Raw genomic sequence first — 25035 nt, 5'->3', positions numbered from 1 at the left:
AGAAAGCAAATTGGTACTTTGTTATCATTAATCCCGCTATTATTCTAATAGGATGCAATAATTTTTTTGACTCGTGAACGCAATAAAACTCCGCTTTTCGCCGAAAAAGTCGTAAAATTCAGACTTTTGTCTCGTAACGACATTAAAATTATTCCAGTTTCACAATTAAAAAGTATTAATTGTTGGAAATTCTCGTGCGGAGATGTAATTAAAATTTTGTTTTAACCATGCTGCGCCGCAGACAAAAGCATGAAAACATAACTAATGAGAAAATTGCAACAGAATTTGTTGTTTAATTGGCATCTAATATCGCATCACTTGCTTTTTAGGTCAAATTTTTGCCATAAAGCTCAGAGGTAAAAATTTCCCGCTAAAATTTTCAATAAAAATTTAAAGTTGAGAATTTATTAAATTTTGAACGAAAATCGTGATGAAATTATTTTTGAACATTTTACAAGAGAGCAAAACATCAGTCGACTTGTTCTACTTTGTTGCACGTGCTCAAGTGTTAGAACAATTAAACATGAAATGTAGTGCCTCGAGGTTATTGTTGACCCTCTTTTAACGTTTTCTCTGCGAATTTTGACGTTTATTTACTTGACGATGTCTCTTTGAAGTGACTGACTATTTTTGTCCCAATTGACCTTTAACATTTTTTTTTTTTATTTTTTTTTTAATTGTAGAATTTTTATTATTTTGAGTTACACGACGCGAGTAAATAAAAAAAAATCAATCGATGTCAATCTCTTGCAAATTAAATGAACATGTTTTGCCTTCACTTTCCTATCACGCAAATGTCATTGCCGCAAATGTAATATTTGCAATTGTGTGTCATCAGGTAACTGACTCAAATATTACTTTTGCAAATGTTTGATGAGGTGTCGCGGAGTCGGTTAAAATAGTCAAACAATAATTACAGATCGATTTAAAATGAGAAATTTTATCGTAATTGGATCGTGTTGACTTGTTGCGTGAATTGTTGATGTTTATGGATGATTTGATTCTAATTTAAATTTTAAAATATTTTAAAATTAAAATTAAAATTAAAATTAAAATTAAAATTAAAATTAAAATTAAAATTAAAATTAAAATTAAAATTAAAATTAAAATTAAAAAATTAAAATTAAAATTAAAATTAAAATTAAAATTAAAATTAAAATTAAAATTAAAATTAAAATTAAAATTAAAATTAAAATTAAAATTAAAATTAAAATTAAAATTAAAATTAAAATTAAAATTAAAATTAAAATTAAAATTAAAATTAAAATTAAAATTAAAATTAAAATTAAAATTAAAATTAAAATTAAAATTAATAAATTAAAATTAATAAATTAAAATTAAAAATTAAAATTAAAAATTAAAATTAATAAATTAAAATTAATAAATTAAAATTAATAAATTAAAATTAATAAATTAAAATTAATAATTTAAAATTAATTAAATTAAAATTAATTAAAATTAAAATTAAAATAAAAATTAAAATTAAAATTAAAATTAAAATTAAAATTAAAATTAAAATTAAAATTAAAATTAAAATTAAAATTAATAAAAATTAAAATTAATTAAAAATTAAAATTAATAAATTAAAATTAATTAAATTAAAATTAATAAATTAAAATTAATAAATTAAAATTAATAAATTAAAATTAATAAATTAAAATTAATAAATTAAAATTAATAAATTAAAATTAATAAATTAAAATTAATAAATTAAAATTAATAAATTAAAATTAATAAATTAAAATTAATAAATTAAAATTAATAAATTAAAATTAATAAATTAAAATTAATAAATTAAAATTAATAAATTAAAATTAATAAATTAAAATTAATAAATTAAAATTAATAAATTAAAATTAATAAATTAAAATTAATAAATTAAAATTAATAAATTAAAATTAATAAATTAAAATTAATAAATTAAAATTAATAAATTAAAATTAATAAATTAAAATTAATAAATTAAAATTAATAAATTAAAATTAATAAATTAAAATTAATAAATTAAAATTAATAAATTAAAATTAATAAATTAAAATTAATAAATTAAAAATAATAAATTAAAATTAATAAATTAAAATTAATAAATTAAAATTAATAAATTAAAATTAATAAATTAAAATTAATACATTAAAATTAATAAATTAAAATTAAAATTAAAAAAATTTAAATTTAAATTTAACATATTTCTTAAACTTGTTCATTATTATTATTTTTATCAATTTTTCAAAACGATTCTATGTGACAAGAAGTGAGGTAAAATCATGTTAGATTTCCGATAAAACACGCACGAACATTGATAACATGAATTAATTGAATTGATGAAGTGATGTATTTTTTAAAATCAATATTTAATTAAAAATATTTATATTTACTTAAAATATTTAAATAAACCTAAAAATTAAAAATTCTCCTAAAAAATCTCTTAATTTTAATAAAATTTACAAAAATTTTAAAATAAAAGCACAACTTTTAAAAATTTAAGCAAAGTTCATCGCAACACGAAAAATCAAGAATTTCTTATCAATTTTTTTGTGATAATATGATTGAACGATCTTCTCTCCATTTCAGATAAATATCGTGAAATTTGTTACTTTTCTTTCAGTTTCTAACCAAAAATCATCGAAAAAGGTTGTCTGAAGATGTTTTGTCCAATTATTGAAACCAACTACGGTCCAGTCCGTGGATTGCATCTCAAAACTTGCTACAACAAGCCGTACAACGCTTTTTATGGCATTCCGTATGCCGAAAAGCCTTTTGGAAAATTTCGTTTCAAATCACCACGACCCTTGTCGAAATGGGAAAAAGTCTTGGATGCCACAAAACCCCGAGATTCGTGCTGGCTCTTCGACAAACTCAATCCAACGGTGAAAAAAGTGATCGGGAGTGACGATTGTCTGCATCTCAACATTTACACGCCTGAGTTGGAAACACCGCGAAAGTTGCCTGTTGTCATTTACTTCCACGGAGGACGATACCAAACGATGTCTGGGCATCCTTTTTACTACGGACCCGATTATTTGCTCGAACAAAATGTCATTGTTGTGACTTTTAACTTCCGGATGGGTGCTTTTGGGTTTTTATCGTTGAAAGACGAGACACTGGAAGTGCCTGGAAATGCCGGAATGAAAGATCAGGTGATGGCGTTGCGATGGATTAAGGAGAATATTTCGTATTTTGGCGGAAATTCGGATTGCATCACGATTGTGGGACACAGTTCGGGCGCTTCGTCAGTTCATTACCATCTTTTGAGTGAAATGTCACGAAATTTATTCACTCGGGCGATAATTATGTCGGGATCAGCGTTCGTTCCATGGGCTACGATACCAGATTCGGACTTTGCTTATCGTTTGGCGAAGGCGTTGGGATATCAAGGCACGTCAGAAGACGAAAAATCCATACTGGAATTCCTGAAAAATGCAAATCCCGAAGAAATTGTCATGAATCAAGAAGCAATTTGTACCGCGGAGGAACGAAAAAAGGGACAACTCATCGCTTTTGGTCCCGTTATCGAGCCTTACATCAAAAACGGCGACACCTTCATCCCCAAAAGTCCCTTTTTGATGACTCGCAATGCTTGGGGCAACTCCGTCGACGTCATGATTGGCGGTTGTTCCGACGAAGGACTCCTTTTGTACGTCAATTTCACGCCTGCCATCCTCAAATCTCTCGGAAATTTCGAAAATATTGTCGCCTTATCGGCAAATTTGGACCCAAACTCGCAAGAATGCATCGCTAAAGGCTTAAAAATCAAGAAAACCTACTTTGGTGATGTGAATGCTAAACCAAAAGACGTCGACACGTACTTCCAAATGCTCGGGCACAGCACTTTTTGGCACGGAATGTGGTTGACGGTCCAATCGCGACGAAAACTCAAAGCAGGAAAGACGTTTTTGTATCGATTTGATGTCGAACCGACCACAAATACGACTGTGAGGAAGGCTTTTCATGTGCCGCACATGCGAAAAGCGAGTCACATCGAAGATACTTTTTACATTTTTAAGGCGGGTTATTTGGCGGCACACGAAAAGGGCTCGGAAGAGTACAAGACGATGCAGGTGATGACGGAAAGTTTTGCGGCGTTTGCGAGAAATGGAAATCCGAATGGGAAGAGGCTTAAAAATGTCACGTGGGAGGCAGTTGCGGAAGAAGGCGACGTGAAATGCTTTAATATTGCGAACGGGAATGAACTTTCCTTTGTAACGTTGCCTGAAACGCCTTTTATGGAGGTTTGGGATGAGATTTGTGAACACAAGTTTTAAATAATTTTTATAAAAAGAGCAAATTTTGAACATTTTTAAAATAAATTAAACTTAAAAATAGAAAAAAAAAATAAATTTACTAAATTTGAGATCTAAAAGAGTAATTCTGACTGCTGGAAAAGTGACAGCTGTCAAAAAATTTGTTGAAATTTAAGAAAATAAATTAATTTTTATTCAAAATTAAAGATTTTAACTTCAAAAATTTCAAAAGAAAATAATTTTTTTTTTGATAATTCTGAAATTTTTTTAAAAATATTTTGACAGTTCAAAAATTTGACAGCTGTCAATAATTTCATAATATTTTATTTTAATTTAATTTACCTAATTTTTTTTATTTTTTTTATTAAAATTTATTAATTCAACCTTAATTAATTCAAAACCCTAAAAAGATTTTTTTTGACAGCTGTCAAATTTTTCGATAAAGTTTGATAGATAGTATCCACAACTTTGACTCTCTTTATAATATTTTTATTTTTTAACAAATTTAAAGAGTTTTTTTTTATGATAAAAGTCCTTGAAATAATCTTTAAAATTCATCAAAGATTGAAATTTTATCAGTTTTGACAGGTGTCAAATCTTGTTGTGTCAAAATAATTCTAAATCGAGTAAAAATTAAAAAAAAAATAAGAGAGAAAATTGTTCATTAAGCTCTAAAATTTTTGAAATTTCAAGAATTTTTATAAATTAATTCAAAATAAAAAAATTTTTTCAACGTAATCTGACAGCTGTCAAAATTTTGGTCAAATCTCCGATTTTTGAAAAATTTCCAAGCTTTTTAAAGGATTTTAAAAAAAATAAATAGATTGAGCATTAAAATTATCAAAAAAAAAAAAATAGAAAAAGTAGTCGTCTAAAGAACGACATACTATACCGCATTTCGATATTACATACACATCTTTATTGTTGTCCTCACTTTACAATTTCATACTCCTCATTTCAATTTTCCGAACTTTTTATCAACTACAGACTTTCCATTGAAATGCATATATTTCATAATTTTGTACCCCTAATTTCACATTTTCGTACTCCTCGAAAAAGAAGAAAAACGGTCATGAAATTTTTCAAGTCAAGTTTTAATCAACTTTCGATGGATTTCAAAGCTAAAATTGAATAAATATTCATTCTAAAGTTCATTTCTGTTCATATTGGGTCGATATTTGACGTAACAAAAAAATCAGAGTTTGTAGGTTCAAACTCTGATTTTTTTTGCAAGTCATTTTTTGATCACTTTTAAGCCTAAAATTGAATAAATATTCATTCTAAAGTTCATTTCTGTTCATATTGGGTCGATATTTGACGTAACAAAAAAATCAGAGTTTGGAGGTTCAAACTCTGATTTTTTTTGCAAGTCATTTTTTGATCACTTTTAAGCCTAAAATTGAATAAATATTCATTCTAAAATTCATTTCTGTTCATATTCGGTCGATATTTGACGTAACAAAAAGTTTGATCCTCTAAACTCTGATTTTTTTTGCAAGTCATTTTTTGATCACTTTTAAGCCTAAAATTGAATAAATATTCATTCTAAAGTTCATTTCTGTTCATATTCGGTCGATATTTGACGTAACAAAAAAATCAGAGTTTGGAGGTTCAAACTCTGATTTTTTTTACAAGTCATTTTTTGATCACTTTTAAGCCTAAAATTGAATAAATATTCATTCTAAAGATGATTTCCATCAAAATCTCCATGATTTTTAAATAAATAAAAAAATTTTTTTTGGGGCACAGCGTTACTGACACACACACACACAGACGACAAGTCGAATTTAATACCGCATTTTTTCTTCGAAATGCGGTAAAAATTAAATTATACAAAAATTTTTGACAGCTGTCAGATTTTTAATATGTTATGACAAATTATCACATTTAAAACGTGACAGCTGTCAAAAATATTGGAAAAATTTTAATTTTTGAGCAACTTTAAATGTTTTCAATTTTTTGTCATTTTTTGACAATTTAAGCTCCAAAATTATTTAAAAATTTAATTTAAGTCAAAATTGCCTTTTGAATTTCTAATGTAAACATTTCTTATAATTTCAATTTCTTATCCATTCATCAACAAACTTGCCTTTTGTTTGTATTCCATTTTTGCGATAAAACTATCCACATCTTATCAAATTGCAAACAATAACCAGTATCGTCACGTTTATCACAATGCATAAATAGAAAATTTAAGAACCTGAAATGCAATATTCCATTTCTCATCAACGTTGCATCGCAAATTGTGACCAGAACGCAAGTAACTCAATCAACCCCAAACTTATTTAAATGCGATTACAATTCAAATCAATCAATTTTTGTGTATTATCTCGTAACTACTGTCGCGCATACAGAAACTTATTACTAACTGATATCAAATTACCAGAATTTGTGTCGCACACTTCCTACTTGACGAAAGAGAGACGATCGATCGATATATGGAGTGGAGCAATTGAACAAGATTAATTTTTCTGTCGGTTTCTGTTCAATTATTTGTCAGCTGGCACGCGAGATGGATGTAAAAAATATCGCTGAGGTCTCAAAAGAGGAGATAAAGGAATTTTTTGATTCGTTTGACAATGTTGTGTTCGATTGTGATGGTGAGTAGAATTTTTTCTTATCATCTTATCACCGAAAAAAAATATTTTTTACGTTTTTTTCGTCAACAGGCGTTCTTTGGCACGTAAAACAACCACTTCCCGGTGTGAAAGAATGTCTCGAAGCACTCAAAAAACTGGGAAAAGGCTTGAAATTCGTCACGAACAACAGCGTTCGAAGTCAAAAAAATTACGAAATGATGTTCGAGTCACTCGGCGTCGAAATTCAAGAAGATGACTTGATTCATCCCGTGCGAGCGATCATCAAACATCTCAAAGAAATCGATTTTCATGGATTAATTTACTGCGTTGGCAGTTCAACGTTCAAGAATTGCTTGAAAGACGCCGGATACGAGCTCATTGATGACCCCATGGAGCTAATGCCGGAAGATTTTGTCTTTGCGGTTCAGGCAATTCGTGCTCCGGCACCCGTAAAAGCCGTTATTGTCGACGTTGACTTCAATAATTGTCATCCAAAGTGTGCGAGAGCCGCATATTTCTTGACCGATCCGGAAGTTTTGTTTATCGCGGGTGCGAGTGACTTGCGGTTGCCGTTGAAGAAGAACGTCAGTATTTTGGGTCCGGGATATTTTACGAGAATTATCGAGGAACATGCGGAAAGGAAAGCCATGAGATTTTCAAAACCGAGTCCGGAATTGGCGGAACAAGTTGTCGCGAATGCCGGAAAAAGATGTCTTTTTATTGGAGATATGTAAGAAAAAAAATAATTTTTTTAATGATAAAAAACGCAAAATTGTTTAAAAGTTTTATAAAAAATTTTGAATGTTTCTGAAAAAAATTTTAAATTTGTCAAAACCTTCAATTTTCAATGATTTTTTTACGTCAAAAGACAAAATATTGGTCAAAAAACTTTTAAAAAAAATAATTTAAGTTTGATTAATTTTTTTTTTAATTTTTGAAAATCAATAAAAATTTTGAAATTTTTAAGTTTTTTGACCAATTTCTCTCTTTTTGATGTAAATAAATCATTAAAAATTTTAAGTTTTGACAAATTCTAAATTTTTTTCACAAAATTTTATAAAATTTAAATTTTCTGATCAATTTCCAATTATTTTTTTTATCAAAGTTGTTACCTCAATTACTCAATTTTCATAAAAATTGTTTCAAATTATTTTTTATTTTAAAAAATTAATTGGCAAATTATTAAAAAAAATTATGAAAATATTCTTAAAAAATATTAAAAGTTTTGATTTTTTTTTTTGATTAATTTTTATCCTTTTGTTGTAAAAAAAATTTGAAAACAGGTCGACCATTATTTTTTTTTTCATTTTCTAAGATTTTTTTTTTAAACGCGGGAAAAAATCAATTTAAAAAATTGTAAGAATTTCTTGGAAATTTGCTCAAAAATTTCAGTTTTTGATTAATTTTTTAATTAAATCTGGGAAAAAATTAATTGATCAAAAATGCGATTTTTATGGATTTTAAAATAAATTAACTTTCTTTTCAGGTTGGAACAAGACATGGGATTCGCCAACGATTGCGGTTACAAGAAAATGTTGGTCTTATCTGGCGGCACGAGCAAACAAGAATTGCTAGAACTCGAAATGGATTCACCTTTAAAGCCCGATTTTTATGGAAATTCCTTGCAAGACCTACTTTTGGCGGCGCAAATGTTGCAAGGACAATTTTTGCTTTGAACTTCAATGATTTTTACTTTAAAATTTAAATTTTTAACAAATTTCTGTTAATTTTAAGTTTCGTCTTCTTCATCGTCATCCATTAAATGGTCCAATTTTAATTGTTTTGATGAGTTCGATTTCTCGGATTTTCCTCTTTTTTCGGTTTTCTTAACTTTTTTCTGTCCCACGACATATTCGGGCATCACAACTTTCGATCCTTTGAGTTTTGAACCTTCACTGCTGTCTGTTGACTCTTCTTCCGTTCTCAATTTGACGGATTTTTTAAAAACAATTTTTGATGGTTTTTCTTCGTCCATTCGTTGATCTGCTTCGTCTTCCTTTCGTCGCTCAATTTCACGCAAAAAATTAAATGCAGCAGCTGTGTTGGTCCTGTCGGAGCAATCGGCGTCCTCGAGCGAGTATTTCTTCCATTTGTGTGGATTTTTGCGGTAATCGGGGATTTTTCGCATCGGCATGCATTTTTCAATCGGCAATTCAGGACGCTTAAAGATGCTTTCCTTGCGCGACGAATGACTTCGGATCACAGATTTGCGTTTGTTGTCGTTGTTGCTGCTGCTGCCTCCTCCTCTTCTGTAAGGTTGCGCCGTTAATTGATCCAGTGTGATTGTGGATTTTTGTGCCAATGACGAGTTGATCGATTTTTCCGCTTCATCGAGACATGCGAAGAGATTTTTTCGTTTCTGCTCGAAATCAGGACCTTCCATGGTTGGTTTTGAAAGAAAATTTTGACGATGCAAAAAATGTAAACAAAAGTCTCAGAGTTTGTTGCTTGCTAATTCAAAGATCTGAGACGAATGAAATTGATGAGGCAAGTACAAATTAAAAAATTGTTTCATTTTGTACCTGATTTTTTAAAGCTTTCTTTAAGATTTTATGTATTTGGAGCAAGATTTGACAAAAATGGCTTTGACACAGTTTTTGATTTAGTTTTGCTCTTGATTTAGTTTTCAAAACAAAACTATGTCAAAGAAATTTTTTTTTTCAGTTTCAATTTTTTGGCAGTTTTGAGTTATAAAATTATTAAAAATGATAAATTAGAGCCTTCTGACAAATTTTCATCCATTTGGAGCAAGATTTGACAAAAATCGCTTTGACACAGTTTTTGACACAGTTTTTTTGCTCTTGATTTAGTTTTTAAATCAAAACCATGTCAAAGGAAAATTTTTTTTTCAGTTTCAATTTTTTGGCAGTTTTGAGTTATAAAATGATTAAAAATGATAAATTAGAGCCTTCTGACCAATTTTCATCCATTTGGAGCAAGATTTGACAAAAATCGCTTTGACACAGTTTTTGACACAGTTTTTGACACAGTTTTTTTGCTCTTGATTTAGTTTTCAAAACAAAACCATGTCAAAGGAAAAAATTTTTTTCAGTTTCAATTTTTTGGCAGTTTTGAGTTATAAAATGATTAAAAATGATAAATTAGAGCCTTCTGACCAATTTTCATCCATTTGGAGCAAGATTTGACAAAAATCGCTTTGACACAGTTTTTGACACAGTTTTTTTGCTCTTGATTTAGTTTTCAAAACAAAACCATGTCAAAGGAAAATTTTTTTTTCAGTTTCAATTTTTTAGCAGTTTTGAGTTATAAAATGATTAAAAATGATAAATTAGAGCCTTCTGACAAATTTCTATCCATTTGGAGCAAGATTTGACAAAAATCGCTTTGACACAGTTTTTGACACAGTTTTTTTGCTCTTGATTTAGTTTTCAAAACAAAACTATGTCAAAGGAAAAAAAATTTTTCAGTTTCAATTTTTTGGCAGTTTTGAGTTATAAAATTATTAAAAATGATAAATTAGAGCCCTCTGATAAATTTTCATCCATTTGGAGCAAGATTTGACAAAAATCGCTTTGACACAGTTTTTGACACAGTTTTTTTGCTCTTGATTTAGTTTTCAAAACAAAACTATGTCAAAGGAAAAAAATTTTTTCAGTTTCAATTTTTTGGCAGTTTTGAGTTATAAAATTATTAAAAATGATAAATTAGAGCCCTCTGATAAATTTCTATCCATTTGGAGCAAGATTTGACAAAAATCGCTTTGACACAGTTTTTGACACAGTTTTTTTGCTCTTGATTTAGTTTTCAAAACAAAACCATGTCAAAGGAAAAAATTTTTTTCAGTTTCAATTTTTTGGCAGTTTTGAGTTATAAAATGATTAAAAATGATAAATTAGAGCCTTCTGACCAATTTTCATCCATTTGGAGCAAGATTTGACAAAAATCGCTTTGACACAGTTTTTGACACAGTTTTTGACACAGTTTTTTTGCTCTTGATTTAGTTTTCAAAACAAAACCATGTCAAAGGAAAAAATTTTTTTCAGTTTCAATTTTTTGGCAGTTTTGAGTTATAAAATGATTAAAAATGATAAATTAGAGCCTTCTGACCAATTTTCATCCATTTGGAGCAAGATTTGACAAAAATCGCTTTGACACAGTTTTTGACACAGTTTTTTTGCTCTTGATTTAGTTTTCAAAACAAAACTATGTCAAAGGAAAAATTTTTTTTCAGTTTCAACTTTTTGGCAGTTTTGAGTTATAAAATGATTAAAAATGATAAATTAGAGCCTTCTGACCAATTTTCATCCATTTGGAGCAAGATTTGACAAAAATCGCTTTGACACAGTTTTTGACACAGTTTTTGACACAGTTTTTTTGCTCTTGATTTAGTTTTCAAAACAAAACCATGTCAAAGGAAAAAATTTTTTTCAGTTTCAATTTTTTGGCAGTTTTGAGTTATAAAATGATTAAAAATGATAAATTAGAGCCTTCTGACCAATTTTCATCCATTTGGAGCAAGATTTGACAAAAATCGCTTTGACACAGTTTTTGACACAGTTTTTTTGCTCTTGATTTAGTTTTCAAAACAAAACTATGTCAAAGGAAAAATTTTTTTTCAGTTTCAACTTTTTGGCAGTTTTGAGTTATAAAATGATTAAAAATGATAAATTAGAGCCTTCTGACCAATTTTCATCCATTTGGAGCAAGATTTGACAAAAATCGCTTTGACACAGTTTTTGACACAGTTTTTTTGCTCTTGATTTAGTTTTCAAAACAAAACTATGTCAAAGGAAAAATTTTTTTTCAGTTTCAACTTTTTGGCAGTTTTGAGTTATAAAATGATTAAAAATGATAAATTAGAGCCTTCTGACCAATTTTCATCCATTTGGAGCAAGATTTGACAAAAATCGCTTTGACACAGTTTTTGACACAGTTTTTGACACAGTTTTTGACACAGTTTTTTTGCTCTTGATTTAGTTTTCAAAACAAAACCATGTCAAAGGAAAAAATTTTTTTCAGTTTCAATTTTTTGGCAGTTTTGAGTTATAAAATGATTAAAAATGATAAATTAGAGCCTTCTGACCAATTTTCATCCATTTGGAGCAAGATTTGACAAAAATCGCTTTGACACAGTTTTTGACACAGTTTTTGACACAGTTTTTTTGCTCTTGATTTAGTTTTCAAAACAAAACCATGTCAAAGGAAAAAATTTTTTTCAGTTTCAATTTTTTAGCAGTTTTGAGTTATAAAATGATTAAAAATGATAAATTAGACCCTTCTGACAAATTTCTATCCATTTGGAGCAAGATTTGACAAAAATCGCTTTGACACAGTTTTTGACACAGTTTTTTTGCTCTTGATTTAGTTTTCAAAACAAAACTATGTCAAAGGAAAAATTTTTTTTCAGTTTCAACTTTTTGGCAGTTTTGAGTTATAAAATGATTAAAAATGATAAATTAGAGCCTTCTGACCAATTTTCATCCATTTGGAGCAAGATTTGACAAAAATCGCTTTGACACAGTTTTTGACACAGTTTTTGACACAGTTTTTTTGCTCTTGATTTAGTTTTCAAAACAAAACCATGTCAAAGGAAAAAATTTTTTTCAGTTTCAATTTTTTAGCAGTTTTGAGTTATAAAATGATTAAAAATGATAAATTAGAGCCTTCTGACAAATTTCTATCCATTTGGAGCAAGATTTGACAAAAATCGCTTTGACACAGTTTTTGACACAGTTTTTTTGCTCTTGATTTAGTTTTCAAAACAAAACTATGTCAAAGGAAAAAAAATTTTTCAGTTTCAATTTTTTGGCAGTTTTGAGTTATAAAATTATTAAAAATGATAAATTAGAGCCCTCTGATAAATTTTCATCCATTTGGAGCAAGATTTGACAAAAATCGCTTTGACACAGTTTTTGACACAGTTTTTTTGCTCTTGATTTAGTTTTCAAAACAAAACTATGTCAAAGGAAAAAAAATTTTTCAGTTTCAATTTTTTGGCAGTTTTGAGTTATAAAATTATTAAAAATGATAAATTAGAGCCCTCTGATAAATTTCTATCCATTTGGAGCAAGATTTGACAAAAATCGCTTTGACACAGTTTTTTTGCTCTTGATTTAGTTTTCAAAACAAAACTATGTCAAAGGAAAAATTTTTTTTCAGTTTCAACTTTTTGGCAGTTTTGAGTTATAAAATGATTAAAAATGATAAATTAGAGCCTTCTGACCAATTTTCATCCATTTGGAGCAAGATTTGACAAAAATTGCCTTGACACAGTTTTTGACACAGTTTTTGATTTAGTTTTTCTCTTGATTTAGTTTTCAAAACAAAACTATGTCAAAGAAAAATTTTTTTTTCAGTTTCAATTTTTTAGCAGTTTTGAGTTATAAAATTATTAAAAATGATAAATTAGAGCCCTCTGACAAATTTTTATCCATTCGGAGCAATATTTGACAAAAATGGCTTTGACACAGTTTTTGATTTAGTTTTGCTCTTGATTTAGTTTTCAAAACAAAACTATGTCAAAGAAATTTTTTTTTCAGTTTCAATTTTTTGGCAGTTTTGAGTTATAAAAAAGTTTAATTTGCACATTTTCACACAAATTTTTAGCCCCCTCTTATTTTGTTTCAATTTTAGGGCACTCCCAAAAACGTGAAACATTTTTCCAAATTGCACTTACCTTGCTAAAACTGACATTTCTCATTTCAGTACGCCTCACATCATCATTTTGGCAAGCAGGGAACGCAACATCAGCTGCTTATCCACAAGAATTTCAGTAATTTATTGGAAATTCATCAATTAAAATCGATAAATGCCGTGCTGCACAGTTCAAAAGTGGATTTCACGAGTTTTGGAATAACGAAGAGGTGGAATTTTCATTCACAAAAGCCAAAAAGTCGCAAAATAATCGTCGTTCTACTTCGTCACAGATAAACAAAAGAACGAAAAAAAAATTGATGAAGGTGCAGCAGTAGAAATAATTAGAACACAATAGAAAATGGAAATCGACGAGGAGGATGACTTTATCGATATTCACGATGAGCGATTTCATGCCTCAGTGCGCGAAAATATTGTAAGAATTTCTCTTCTTGTTAAAAAATTCTTCTAAGACGCAATTTCTTTCGCACTCTAGAAGAAAAAAAAATGCAAATACCGTTGTTCAATGTCCTAATTTCTCTCTTTTTGCAGATTTTTCTCCTGTTATTCATGATTTTGTACGTTGGAAGTTACGCGTTAATTGGTCGTTTCAGGCGACGCGACAAAGAAGACCTTTTTTCGACGGACGAAGACGAAATTATCGTTTATCGCATCAGTTTGTGGCTCTGCACGTTTTCTCTGGCGATCGCTATTGCCGCGGGATTGTTGCTGCCCATCAGTATCGCGAGTAACGAAGTGCTGTTACTCTATCCAAAAAGTTATTACGTCAAATGGCTCAACAGCTCACTCATCTCCGGCTTGTGGAATTACATTTTTTTGTTCTCAAATCTCTCGTTGTTCGTTTTTTTGCCGTTCGCGTATCTGTTTGCCGAGTCTTCGGGGTTTTTTGGATCCAAATCTGGCTTGGTGGCACGTGCCTATGAAACGATGGTCGTTTTTACGTTGCTGGCCTTCATCGTGCTCGGACTCACGTTCATCTTGTCGGCGTGGTTTGATCCGGAACGCAGTAATATTCAGACTTTGTTAAGTAAGTTTTAATTTTTTTACGAGGAAATTTGCAATTAAAAGGTAATCTGGTAATAATTTTTTTTTATTTGCAGACGTTGGTAGCTATTATTTACCATTTTTATATTCTTGCGTGTCATTCTCGGGAGTGCTGTTACTGTTAGGTGAGTAAAATGCGTCATTTGTTGATTTGATCTTTGATCTCGAGTGCAATTTGTTGACAAATTTTTGTGACATTTATCAAAGAAATTATTTTTTGGACACAAATAATTTTTTTGAATGGATTTTGAGTTGAAATTTTTAAAAGAAATGTTTTTTAAAATGACTTTAGAAACAAAATTTCATCCAGTTTTTGTTTAACTTTGGACCAAAAATTACTGAAAATCGTTCCAAAATAATTTTTCTACATTTTTTATGAGAAAAATTTTTGACAAAATATTCCACGTAAGATTTTTTCTGATTAAAATTCAATAAAAAAGAGCGTACGAACGAGTTCTGGAAAAAAATTTAAACAAAAAAAAACCTTGAGAACTAAAATTGAGGACCAGAATTATGTGAAAAATGAATTTTAGACCAAAATTAAAAAAAAAAATTTGCAAAAAAATATTTTGAGGAAAATTTTTGTCAAAATATATTAATTTGAAATTAAAATGAGTTAAAATCTTGTAAAAATATTTTTTTTTTGAAATTTATTTTAAAAAATTTCTAGAAAAAAAATTTTTTTTGAGAAATTTCGTTGAAAAATCATTCAAAAAATTAAATTTAATTAAAACTTAATAAAAAATTTTACAAAAGTGACCCAAAAACGACGAAGCATAGACAAAATTAATTAAAAAATGTTTAAAATATACAAGATCGGCAAATTTTTGATGAACAATTAATTAAAAAACTATTTTTAGAGACAGATTATGTAAATAAAATAATTTCACATTTTTTTTTTTATTAAAAATTTGATGAAAAATTGTCATCAGAACGACTTCAGAATAAACTTTTTTTAAAAATGAGATTAAATTTATTTTTAGAACGAGTTAAAATTAAAATTTTAGTAAAAATTCGATTAAAAATCTATCAAAAATTTTTAGAATTTTAAACTGAATTTACAAACAACTATTTAAAAATTTCCTAAAACGAATTTGAACTCGAAATTTTTGGAAAATAAATACTTAGAAAAAAAATTTAAGCCAAAATCGATAAAAAAAATCCATTCTATCTCTAAAAATTTTATTGCTCCATTCTACAAAAAAATGATTGTTAAGCAGAAAAAGCATTCAGGCAAAAATTTGGCATGAAAAGCAAGTGTTGGAAAAGCAAAAATTAATTTGTATCCATAGCAACGACATCTCCATCTGACGCCGCCTCACTCGAAGTATCCGACTCGGGCATCAATTTCTCTCCCTCGATATTTGCGACAATATCTTCGATAAAAGCGACATCTTTCGGATTCAACTTTTTCGCTTCCGCAATACTTCTCTCATAATTCCGGTCTTCCCCGAGACAATGATAGCCTTTCGCGCGATAAAGCCACGCTCGTAAGTTCTTATCATCGAGTTTATCCAAGACAAAGTCACAATCGATGATCGCTCGTTTGTAGAGTTCGAGTCGAATGTACGCCAGCGCTCGATTATTGTAAAGTTGCGGACAATCCCGGATCTGATCGATGGCTTTGCTGTAACAATTGACAGCTTTTTCGAATTCGCCGTTACGAAATGCCTGATTGCCGACCTTGCGAAGTCCTTGAGCGATCTTTTCGCGTTCTTTGCGTTCACGGAAACGACGTTTCGCATCAGCTTCGACAGTTGCCATGAACGCTTTTTGATCCATTGTCGCTGGAGAGGTTTCTTCGGGTGGGTCGCTGGCATTTTTATTGATGACAGTTCGATCTTTTGTCACGCGAACGATACATTCGTCGATGTTGATGTCTTTTAAGCCGGGAGTTCCGTTGAGAAATCTAAAAAAAATTCAAAATAATTCAAATTTTCGATTTTTAACAGAAAATTACTTGTCCGCCATGTCAATTGCCGCTTCACTATCCTTTTTGACGTTACTTTGCATGAGATTTAAAATTCCCATGACTTCATCAACGCGCGCTTCGAAGCCTTTGAGCTCTTCTTCGTCCTCAGCTGATAACATTTTTCAAGAATTTTTACTTTTTTTTTTTTTTGGTAAAATGTCACGAACTACGTCTTTAGCGACTTTCGTTATTGATTATACAACAGCATTTAAAAGACAAGACAGTTTACTTGAAAGAGACAGTCTCAACGAACTTTCAAGAATTTTTTTTCTTCAAACTTTAGTTAGATCAAACTTTCGTTAAAGATGAACAAAAATTCAAAATAATTCACCCTGAGCTGGTTTTAGGTTCGTGTTTGCCGAAAAACACAAAATCAATGTTAAAATAATTAAAAAAGTGTTCAAACTTGCCCTTTTTATCGGTACAATTGTTATATAGTTATTTGGTTGCTATGGATTTTATTGTGTATGATGAGTGTTTTTCCTTTGATGTACAATGCAGGTTTCGTGTTTGTGGTTTTTGGAGATGCGGCTTTTTGAGTTTCTGTTAAAAATAAAAATCAACACCTGAAAGTATGCAATTAATTCTGTTTCGAAATTTAAAATTTTTAGGGTATGCAATGAACCTTACATTAAATTTTCTTAATTTTTCATGAGTTTTCCATAGTTTTCTCAAATTTTTCGTCATATAAACCTTATAAAAAATAATTCTGACAAATTTAAAAGATCAGGTTAAAATTTTTTTAACCTAAATTTGAGTTAAACCGTTACAAAATTTTTCCATTTTTAAAAAGATGAAAGGGTTAAAAAAGTTTCAACTTTAATGATTTTTTTAGATTGTAAGACAAAATAAATTTTTTACAGAATTTTCATATAAAAATTTTCACTCAGCAAGTGATTTTTTTTTTTTCAAAAAAATTTAAAATTTTAGTTTTAAAAAATTTTTCATGAAAAAATGAAAAAATCTATATTAGAAATTTTATTCAGAGAAATTATAAAATTATATTTTGACAAATTTGAATATTTTTCGTTTTTATTTTAAATATTTTCGTTTGATTTTTTAAAAAATGAACTCCCTAAAATATGCACTGAATAATTTTTTCTAATATTTGCCCCTCTAAGGTATGCAATGGGGTTTACTTATAAAATTTTCAATTTTACACAAATTTTTACATATTTTCGGTCATTTTTTAACAACAAAAACCTTTTTGGAGCTAAAACGATCATTTTTCAAAAATTTGAACAATATTTGACGATCGTAGAAAAAGTTTGGGAACCATAGAGAAATTTCGAATTTTTGGGAAAATTTACAATTTGAAAATTAAATTTCTTAAAAAATGTATAAAATTGACTTAATTAAGGATATTTTCGTTATTTTAGGGTAAAAAATTGTAAATCTAATTTTGAGAAAAGAGTTTGGATTCCGGGAAAAATAATCTTTTTCCACCTCTGATATTTGAAAATTTAAATTAACTTATCGCGTTTAAATTTTTTCATAGATTTGAAAAAAAAATTTAAACACACAAAAATTTGATTTTTTTTTCTCTAAAATGTAATAAATTTTTGATAAAGTTTATTTCTATAAATTTTTACCTGAACAAATTTTTTATAATTTTTTTTTCTTTCAGTATTTACTCCCCTTGGATTCGTTCGTCTCTTTGGAGTAGTTGGACAAGTTCTCGTCAAGCCACATTTGATGCGCGAAGTCAACGACGAATATTACGCGTTTAATTTCGAAGAGGCCTCTATCAAACGTAAATTAGCTCAAATTAATCCGCCCGCCGTCAATAACGGGCACGGAGGCAACAATGTGAGCGTTCGTCTCAAAAGCATCACCTCCATCAACATAAATCCGGCAAAGCTGTGTTCTGGTACCGATGATCTCTACCAGATTCGTCAACAAAACGGCGTTAATGTTGCTCCCGTCGCCAATGGAATCAACTCGAGTTCCGCCAAATTGACTGATAGACTAAAGGAACTCGAATGCGAGCGAAAAAATTTAGATAAATTACGATCGTCGTCGGCATTTCAGCGAAATTTCGTTTATCCCGTTGCAATGTTGTTGCTTCTTGCCTTAACGGGGATCACAGTTCTGCTTGTGGCTCAAAATACGATCGAATTGTTGATTGGCATCAAAGCGTTGCCACTTAGTTCGCGACAATTTACACTCGGAATCATGTCGTTGTCGAAATTGGGACCATTGGGAGCTGCTTTGGAATTTGTTGTGATAATTTATTTGTCGGCAGCATCCACAGTTGGTTTGTACACGATGCCTTCGATGCAGAAAGTACGTCCAAAGTACAGAGAAACATCGCTTTCGATATTAATTCTCAATTGTGCCCTCGTGCTGATCTTGAGCTCGGCATTTCCGTTGCTTGCACGCATTTTAGGTATTACGAATTTCGATTTGTTGGGAGATTATGGAGAAATCGAATGGCTCGGAAGTTTCTCTTTCGTCTTTCTATATAACGTAAGTTCAATTTTCTTTTAAAAAAGTCAAAAATTTAAAAAATTTCTTTCAATTTAGGTTGTTTTTGCAACAGCTGCTGGCCTAATAATCTTCTTCAAATTCACGACAACTGTAAGGAACGAACTGATTGCACGCCTAACCTCCTTGCTTGGTTCCATTTTTGGCATAAAAAAGGTAGAACAGCACATTTTAAATACACATATTATCACAGAGGAAATTCCCAGTAATGAGGAAGCGCAATTTCTTCTGAATCATTCAATGCAAAGCAACTCCAGTAAAAAAGACGATTAGAATATTTAAAATTAAAAAAAAAACAAGCGTAGTTCAATTTAATTTTATTATTTTTAATTTTTATATATTATAACTAAATTATGGCGTTTTATTTATTTTTTAACAACAACACGACATTTAATTCAATTTGAGAAAAACCAAAGAATTAAAAGTAAGATACTCAATTCATTTCAAGTGTGAATTTATTATGATAAAAAAAACGAAAGTTTACTTGACAACAATAAATAAATAAAATTCTAAATAGAAATTTGTTTTACCAAAATAACTTTATGAAGCAGTGTCGTATCCATAAAAAGGGGTTTATTTACATAGGGCTCAATATTTAATTTTCAGGACTTTAAAAAATTCTTCAAAAATACGTTTTTCAGCACATTACGTCAACAACTATAAAATAAAAGATTGTGTCTTCATTTATTTAATGAAAAACTTTAAATGTGTAACCGAAGCAACTCCGAAAAAGTAGGTACGATGACTTGATATAAATCAGAAGCAAAAAAAAAATTTAGTTTCAGATGACAGGCAACATAAAATCCTCATAAAACAAAGATGAGCAGACCAAAACGAATGTCCATGTAACTAAATGTACTTTAACGAATATATTCATCATCAAGATGAAAATTTTAATTGCGATTTGAAAATTAAAAATGATCGAAAAAAGATTTCATCCACACAGAAAAGATATATGAATGAAAAAGCAGCGGAAATCGGAATAATTGAAGTTGAAAATACTGAAATAAAAGCACAAAAGAGAAGTTTAACAAACATGTACCTAGTATGTCTCTGTCTTTTTAAGACGAGCCTTAATCAATTTTCAGGTTTAGTTTGTGTTTTACTGTGTCCTATTGAAACTATTGACCTAATACTTCATTCGCATGATGCAGATACGGTCCTAATCAAAAAGGTTCTCTTAATTTTTACAATGAAATGTTAATTTTCTTTTCTTTGACATGAGTATGAAATATTCTTAAAATTAGATATATATGTAAAAAATCATATTGGAATATATTTTTCAGAAAGAAAATTAGAATCATCAACTTTTTTAAAGAACTTTAGTACTTACCAAATATGATTTCAAAAGCTTATAAAATTACTTTATTTTAAAAAAAGGGCAATTGATTTACCCCTTATACTTTACCTTAGTTACATCCCTGTTCAAAAAATAAATTAATTTTAGGTATTGTCATTTATTTTTAGGATTATTTCAGATACAAAGCTTTAATAAATAGGAACAATCAAATCGATTAGCATTCACTTAACATTATTTAATAATAAATATTACAACACATTTTATAGGAAATTTCAATTAATACAATTAGGAAGCGTTTGTCACAATCATTTTTTTTCTATCTACTTTTTTTATTCAGGCAAAGCATTTTTTCTAACATAATTTTTTAACAACCCTTTTTTTTTACAAAAATTGCTTTATAATTGACTCTGATTTAAATTAAAACGTAAATTGCATATGAAATTCACTAATATGCCGTTTTTGCTCGCGTTTCGTTTTGAATCCCTCATTTTCACAATATTCACATTTATAATTGACTCGATTTGTGTGTTTGTTCAAAATGTGATACTTTAACGTCTTTTTCCTTTTGAAGACTTTTCCACAATCTGAACAATCAAATTGCTGCATTGGTGAATGATGTGTCTTTCGATGCACGTAGAGACTAAATCGCGATGGGCATTCTCGACCACATTCTTCGCATTTGTGTGCTGAAGGCGAAACGTGGGATTTTCGGTGGTTGTAAAAACTGGAAGCATATTTAAAGCTAAGATTGCAAATTGTGCAGAGATATTTCGGAGTTTCGGAATGCATGGCAAGATGTTGAGACAATCCGGCGAGTTGAGCAAAGGATTTTTGACAAATGTTGCAAGTGTGAAGTTTTTTCGTGGAATGAATTTTCTTGTGGGCGTTCAGTTGGTTTAGCTGGGCGAAGGTTTGATTGCAAATTGGGCATGGGAAATCACGGGAAGTTATGTGACTGAAAAAAATATTTTAATGAAAAATTGGATTTTGAACAGGGACGAAAAAAAAAACTTACTTCACTTTCATATGACTCCGTAACCCACTTTTTCTGGCAAATCCTTTCCCACAAATGTCACAAAAGAACAAAAATTTCTTTTCATGTACCGCTTCGATATGTTCCTTCAAAGTCGGAAAATTTTTCAACCTTTTTTCGCAAATTCCGCATTGAAAAATCAATTCTTGATTCGGATGCGCCTTTTTTGAATGAGAAATTAAAGCACCACTGCTAACGAAACTTTTTTCGCATTGATCACAACTAAATTTGGTCTCAACAACCGGATTTTCCTTAAATTTTTCCTTAATTTCTACATTTTGAACATTATTAATGCGAATTCCATGCATTCTCCGAGCATGTCTCAAACCATTGGCTCTTTTACTGAAAGTCGCTCCACAAGTCGTACAATTATAGCCTGGATCGTCATTTTTGGAAGACAAATGTTGCCGAGTTTCGTGCAATTTAGCTAATTTTTCCGTTGAAAATTTCTTGTCGCAAAAACTGCATTGAAAATTTTCAGTTTTGGATTTTTCCGGAAGACGAAGAAGAATTTTCAGAGATTCAAGCTCATTTTTTGTCATCAAAAACGGATGATTTTCAGCTCCATGTTTAATTAAATCCTCTTTAGATCCGAACTTTTTTCGACATTCCTTGCAAAAATCTTCATTTTCATGAATTTTTAAATGTTCCGAAATTTTTTTGACGGATTTGAAGCCAAATTGACAAGAATTGCAGTCGAATCCGGTGACATCATGAAAAAACTTTTCATGAACTTGTCGAAGGGAGTTTGAGCCAATGTTGACGTCACATATTCGGCAAATCCGGGAAGAGCGTTTATGTGATGTGAAATAATGTTTTACGAGATTTTCTTGAAGTTCGAAGCAAAAATCGCAAATTTTTGTGGAATTTCGTTGATGATCGAAATATAAGGCATGAAGTCGTAAATGACGTTTTAGGAGCTTTTTTGATGAAAATTCAGAGGTGCAATAGTGACATTCGTAATTTTGAGTTTTTTGAATTTGATTCGATGGAGACGTCTGGTGAGTTTCAATATTTTCAACCTCTTTTGGTGCTTCAAAAGTCGTTTTTAATTGATTTTCTTCCGTTTTTAGCTCAATTTCTTCTTCTTTTATCACAAAATCTTCTTCTTTTTTAATTTCGATATTTTCGGAGACTTCATTAACCTCCTTTAAATACGAATTTTCCTTCTCTTCTTCCTTTTTGATGTCTTTTTGAACAACTAATGGATCAGAATGGCGATAAATATGAAGTAAAAAGGAACTTAACAGCTGGAAATTTAATCCGCACATCCAACATTGGTAACAAGAAGCCTCTTTGGGAGTTGTTTGAAGGCTTGAATGCTTTTCAACGACCATCTCTTGTCCATTCTTCCTCATTTTACGACCTTTAGCAACATGATACATCAAGTAAAGATCATTTTTAAAGGTCTTGGATGCCCGACGGCATTTTTCGGGCCTCATCTCACTCATAATTGACTATTTTCTGTAGTTTTCAGGAACTTTTCATCCCATTTTAGGTAATTTTTCTAAAATTTTTTGAGCAATTTCCTCATTTTTTGACTAATTTCACTAATTTCTACATTAATTAACGAAAATTTTCTTCTAAAAAAACAATCTTAAGCCTAGAAACAAAAATTAGGAACTGAAGAAAAATCGATTTTCATCTCCGCTATGTCGACATTCTTCTCATATTTCACACCACGCATCGTCATACGTTGCCAGCCACACAAGTTTCATGCACCGCATACGAGAACAATTGAAATTCCAGCCTCGCGTTGCTTTGTTTACAACCCAATTTTTCATGAATGAGTCACATGGCGGTCGTCATAGCGACAAATGCTGGATGGAATCCCCGAAATATTTCGAATTCCGTTGCATGAATGTGGGACAATTTTTCTGGAAGAGAAAAAACGCGCATGCGCAATGGAAATTTGCTTTAAAAGAGGTAACTGTTGAAAAATTTCGAAATTTTATTTGAATAACTTGAATTTTTTGACGAATTTTTGTACATTTTCCTTCTCGTAGGGCTTCAGGGCGATGCAAGTTGGGTAATTTTCGGGCTGCTCAACCCATAATTTGTGTTTGATGTCGTTTTCGGTGAGAGTTTGAGCGAGTTTTGTCAAAGATTGTTCATCGGGAGCCTGTAAATTAAAGTTTTTTAGTGATTTTTAGGTCAAAAAGGTCAAAAAATGGTCTTGCCTCGAGGACAACTTTGTGCATATTGTCCAAATCCTCGAAATATTTCATCGTCGTCGGGTCATCTCGGAATAAATGGTTAACAGCAGTCGCCGCATGACAACATTGAGCAATTAGAGCACCCAGGGGCCAATTTTGCACCTTCAGGAGATCGCCACGGACTACCACGTACTGTATAAGTTGAGACATTTTACCGAAATTATCGATTTTAGTAATAAAAAAATTTTTTTTTTAGATTTTTTTACGTGGATGAATCAAAACAAAACCGAATGGAAGAGGAAATGTTCATAAACGACGTCAAATGTGCAAATTTTGGGTACTGGGCATTCGAAAATCAATTTCGAATCTCGTGTTTGTGTTGTTATCAGTTCGTGTCACCTCCAAAAGTCCTTATTTTTTGCCAAAATGCCTTTAACTGCGATGATTGGTCCTTCAATCCTGAACGCCGATTTGGGACAACTTTCGGAGGAGTCCCGGAAACTCTTGGAAAACGGCGCGGATTACTTGCATCTCGATGTCATGGATGGACATTTCGTGCCAAACCTCACATTTGGTCATCCCGTGGTGAAATGTCTCCGAAATAAAATCAAAGATGCCTTTTTCGAGACTCACATGATGGTCCAGAACCCCCAACAATGGATCGAACCCATGGCAGATGCCAATGTCAATCAATACACGTTTCACATTGAGCCAGTGGCGGATTCCGTAGCTGCCGTTTGTCGCAAAGTCAGGGAAGCCGGCATGAAATGTGGATTAGCGTTGAAGCCGGGAACTGATGTGAAAGTTGTGGAGGAATTTATCGACATGGCGGACTTAGTTTTGGTCATGACAGTCGAGCCAGGGTTCGGAGGACAGAAATTCATGGCGGATCAAATGACAAAAGTGAAGATGTTGCGGGAAAAATATCCGAATTTGAATATTGAGGTTGATGGAGGTGTTGGACCAGCGACTATTGAGCAGTGTGCGGAAGCAGGAGCGAATTGGATTGTATCGGGAACGGCAGTTATTAAGGCGGAGGATCAAAAAGCGGTTATTAAGACATTGAAGGAGACAGTTCAAAAGTGCTGTTTGTAAAAATTCTTCCATTTTTTGCATTTTTTTGGTTAATAAAGTTTAATTTTTGGGATATTTTTGTATAAAAATGACTTTTATTTATTTTTTTTTTTTTTTTTGAGTTTCGACAATTAATAAAAATAATTAAATTTTTTAAATAATATAAAAAGAATAAAAAAACGTATCTTAAAAAAAGGTAGAATATTTTAAATTATTTAAATAAATTAATTATTTTATTAATTTTCAATTTTTTTATAATTAAATAAATTATTTTTTTTAAATTTTAGTTTAATTAAAAAATTTATTTTTTTAAAATTTTAATTTAATTAAATAAATTTTAATTAAAAATTCAATTTTTTATCATTTTAGCTGAAAATTTACTAAAAATATTAAAAGAAGATTTCGATAAAGAATTATGTAGGTATTTAATTTTTTTTAAACAAAATATTTTTTATTAATTTTTTTCAAATTTAAAAGATTTTTTAATAAAAAAATTTTTTATTATTTTTTTTTAATAAAAAATTGTTTTAAAAA

At 29.9% G+C, this 25035-nt stretch overlaps 8 protein-coding genes across 8 annotated transcripts; 4 read left to right on the top strand and 4 right to left on the bottom strand.

Moving 5' to 3' along the window:
* Nucleotides 1-2642: 2642 nt before the first annotated feature.
* LOC134828538 (esterase B1-like) lies at nucleotides 2643-4262 on the top strand. Its single transcript, XM_063841517.1, has one exon. It carries the CDS (start codon nucleotides 2643-2645, stop codon nucleotides 4260-4262), a length of 1620 nt encoding a protein of 539 aa, XP_063697587.1.
* Nucleotides 4263-6449: 2187 nt separating this feature from the next.
* On the top strand, nucleotides 6450-8496 carry LOC134831519 (uncharacterized). The gene is made up of 3 exons (XM_063845260.1): nucleotides 6450-6841; nucleotides 6911-7550; nucleotides 8307-8496. Exons 1-3 carry the CDS (start codon nucleotides 6754-6756, stop codon nucleotides 8494-8496), a joined length of 918 nt encoding a protein of 305 aa, XP_063701330.1. The 5' UTR covers nucleotides 6450-6753.
* A 53-nt stretch (nucleotides 8497-8549) lies between these two features.
* LOC134831520 (U5 small nuclear ribonucleoprotein TSSC4) lies at nucleotides 8550-9239 on the bottom strand. The gene has a single exon (XM_063845262.1). It carries the CDS (start codon nucleotides 9201-9203, stop codon nucleotides 8550-8552), a length of 654 nt encoding a protein of 217 aa, XP_063701332.1. The 5' UTR covers nucleotides 9204-9239.
* A 4281-nt stretch (nucleotides 9240-13520) lies between these two features.
* LOC134829740 (protein Lilipod) lies at nucleotides 13521-19445 on the top strand. The gene is made up of 5 exons (XM_063842975.1): nucleotides 13521-13850; nucleotides 13967-14462; nucleotides 14536-14604; nucleotides 18079-18920; nucleotides 18978-19445. Exons 1-5 carry the CDS (start codon nucleotides 13776-13778, stop codon nucleotides 19209-19211), a joined length of 1716 nt encoding a protein of 571 aa, XP_063699045.1. The 5' UTR covers nucleotides 13521-13775; the 3' UTR covers nucleotides 19212-19445.
* On the bottom strand, nucleotides 15755-16643 carry LOC134832277 (tetratricopeptide repeat protein 12). Its single transcript, XM_063846263.1, has 2 exons — nucleotides 16440-16643; nucleotides 15755-16388 (listed from the first exon to the last, which is right to left on the bottom strand). Exons 1-2 carry the CDS (start codon nucleotides 16568-16570, stop codon nucleotides 15755-15757), a joined length of 765 nt encoding a protein of 254 aa, XP_063702333.1. The 5' UTR covers nucleotides 16571-16643.
* Nucleotides 19446-20655: 1210 nt separating the features above from the next.
* On the bottom strand, nucleotides 20656-22629 carry LOC134828537 (zinc finger protein 845-like). Its single transcript, XM_063841516.1, has 2 exons — nucleotides 21254-22629; nucleotides 20656-21193 (listed from the first exon to the last, which is right to left on the bottom strand). The coding sequence occupies exons 1-2, from the start codon at nucleotides 22627-22629 to the stop codon at nucleotides 20656-20658; spliced, it is 1914 nt and encodes a 637-aa protein (XP_063697586.1).
* A 573-nt stretch (nucleotides 22630-23202) lies between these two features.
* LOC134831794 (putative peptidyl-tRNA hydrolase PTRHD1) lies at nucleotides 23203-23729 on the bottom strand. The gene is made up of 2 exons (XM_063845609.1): nucleotides 23452-23729; nucleotides 23203-23393 (listed from the first exon to the last, which is right to left on the bottom strand). Exons 1-2 carry the CDS (start codon nucleotides 23635-23637, stop codon nucleotides 23223-23225), a joined length of 357 nt encoding a protein of 118 aa, XP_063701679.1. The 5' UTR covers nucleotides 23638-23729; the 3' UTR covers nucleotides 23203-23222.
* Nucleotides 23730-23784: 55 nt separating this feature from the next.
* LOC134830466 (ribulose-phosphate 3-epimerase) lies at nucleotides 23785-24601 on the top strand. The gene has a single exon (XM_063843966.1). The coding sequence runs from the start codon at nucleotides 23854-23856 to the stop codon at nucleotides 24520-24522; it is 669 nt and encodes a 222-aa protein (XP_063700036.1). The 5' UTR covers nucleotides 23785-23853; the 3' UTR covers nucleotides 24523-24601.
* Nucleotides 24602-25035: the final 434 nt, after the last annotated feature.

Source organism: Culicoides brevitarsis, chromosome 2 (genome assembly GCF_036172545.1).
Source record: "Culicoides brevitarsis isolate CSIRO-B50_1 chromosome 2, AGI_CSIRO_Cbre_v1, whole genome shotgun sequence".
NCBI classification, from domain to species: domain Eukaryota; kingdom Metazoa; phylum Arthropoda; class Insecta; order Diptera; family Ceratopogonidae; genus Culicoides; species Culicoides brevitarsis.
This window is presented reverse-complemented; position numbering and strand designations above follow the sequence as displayed.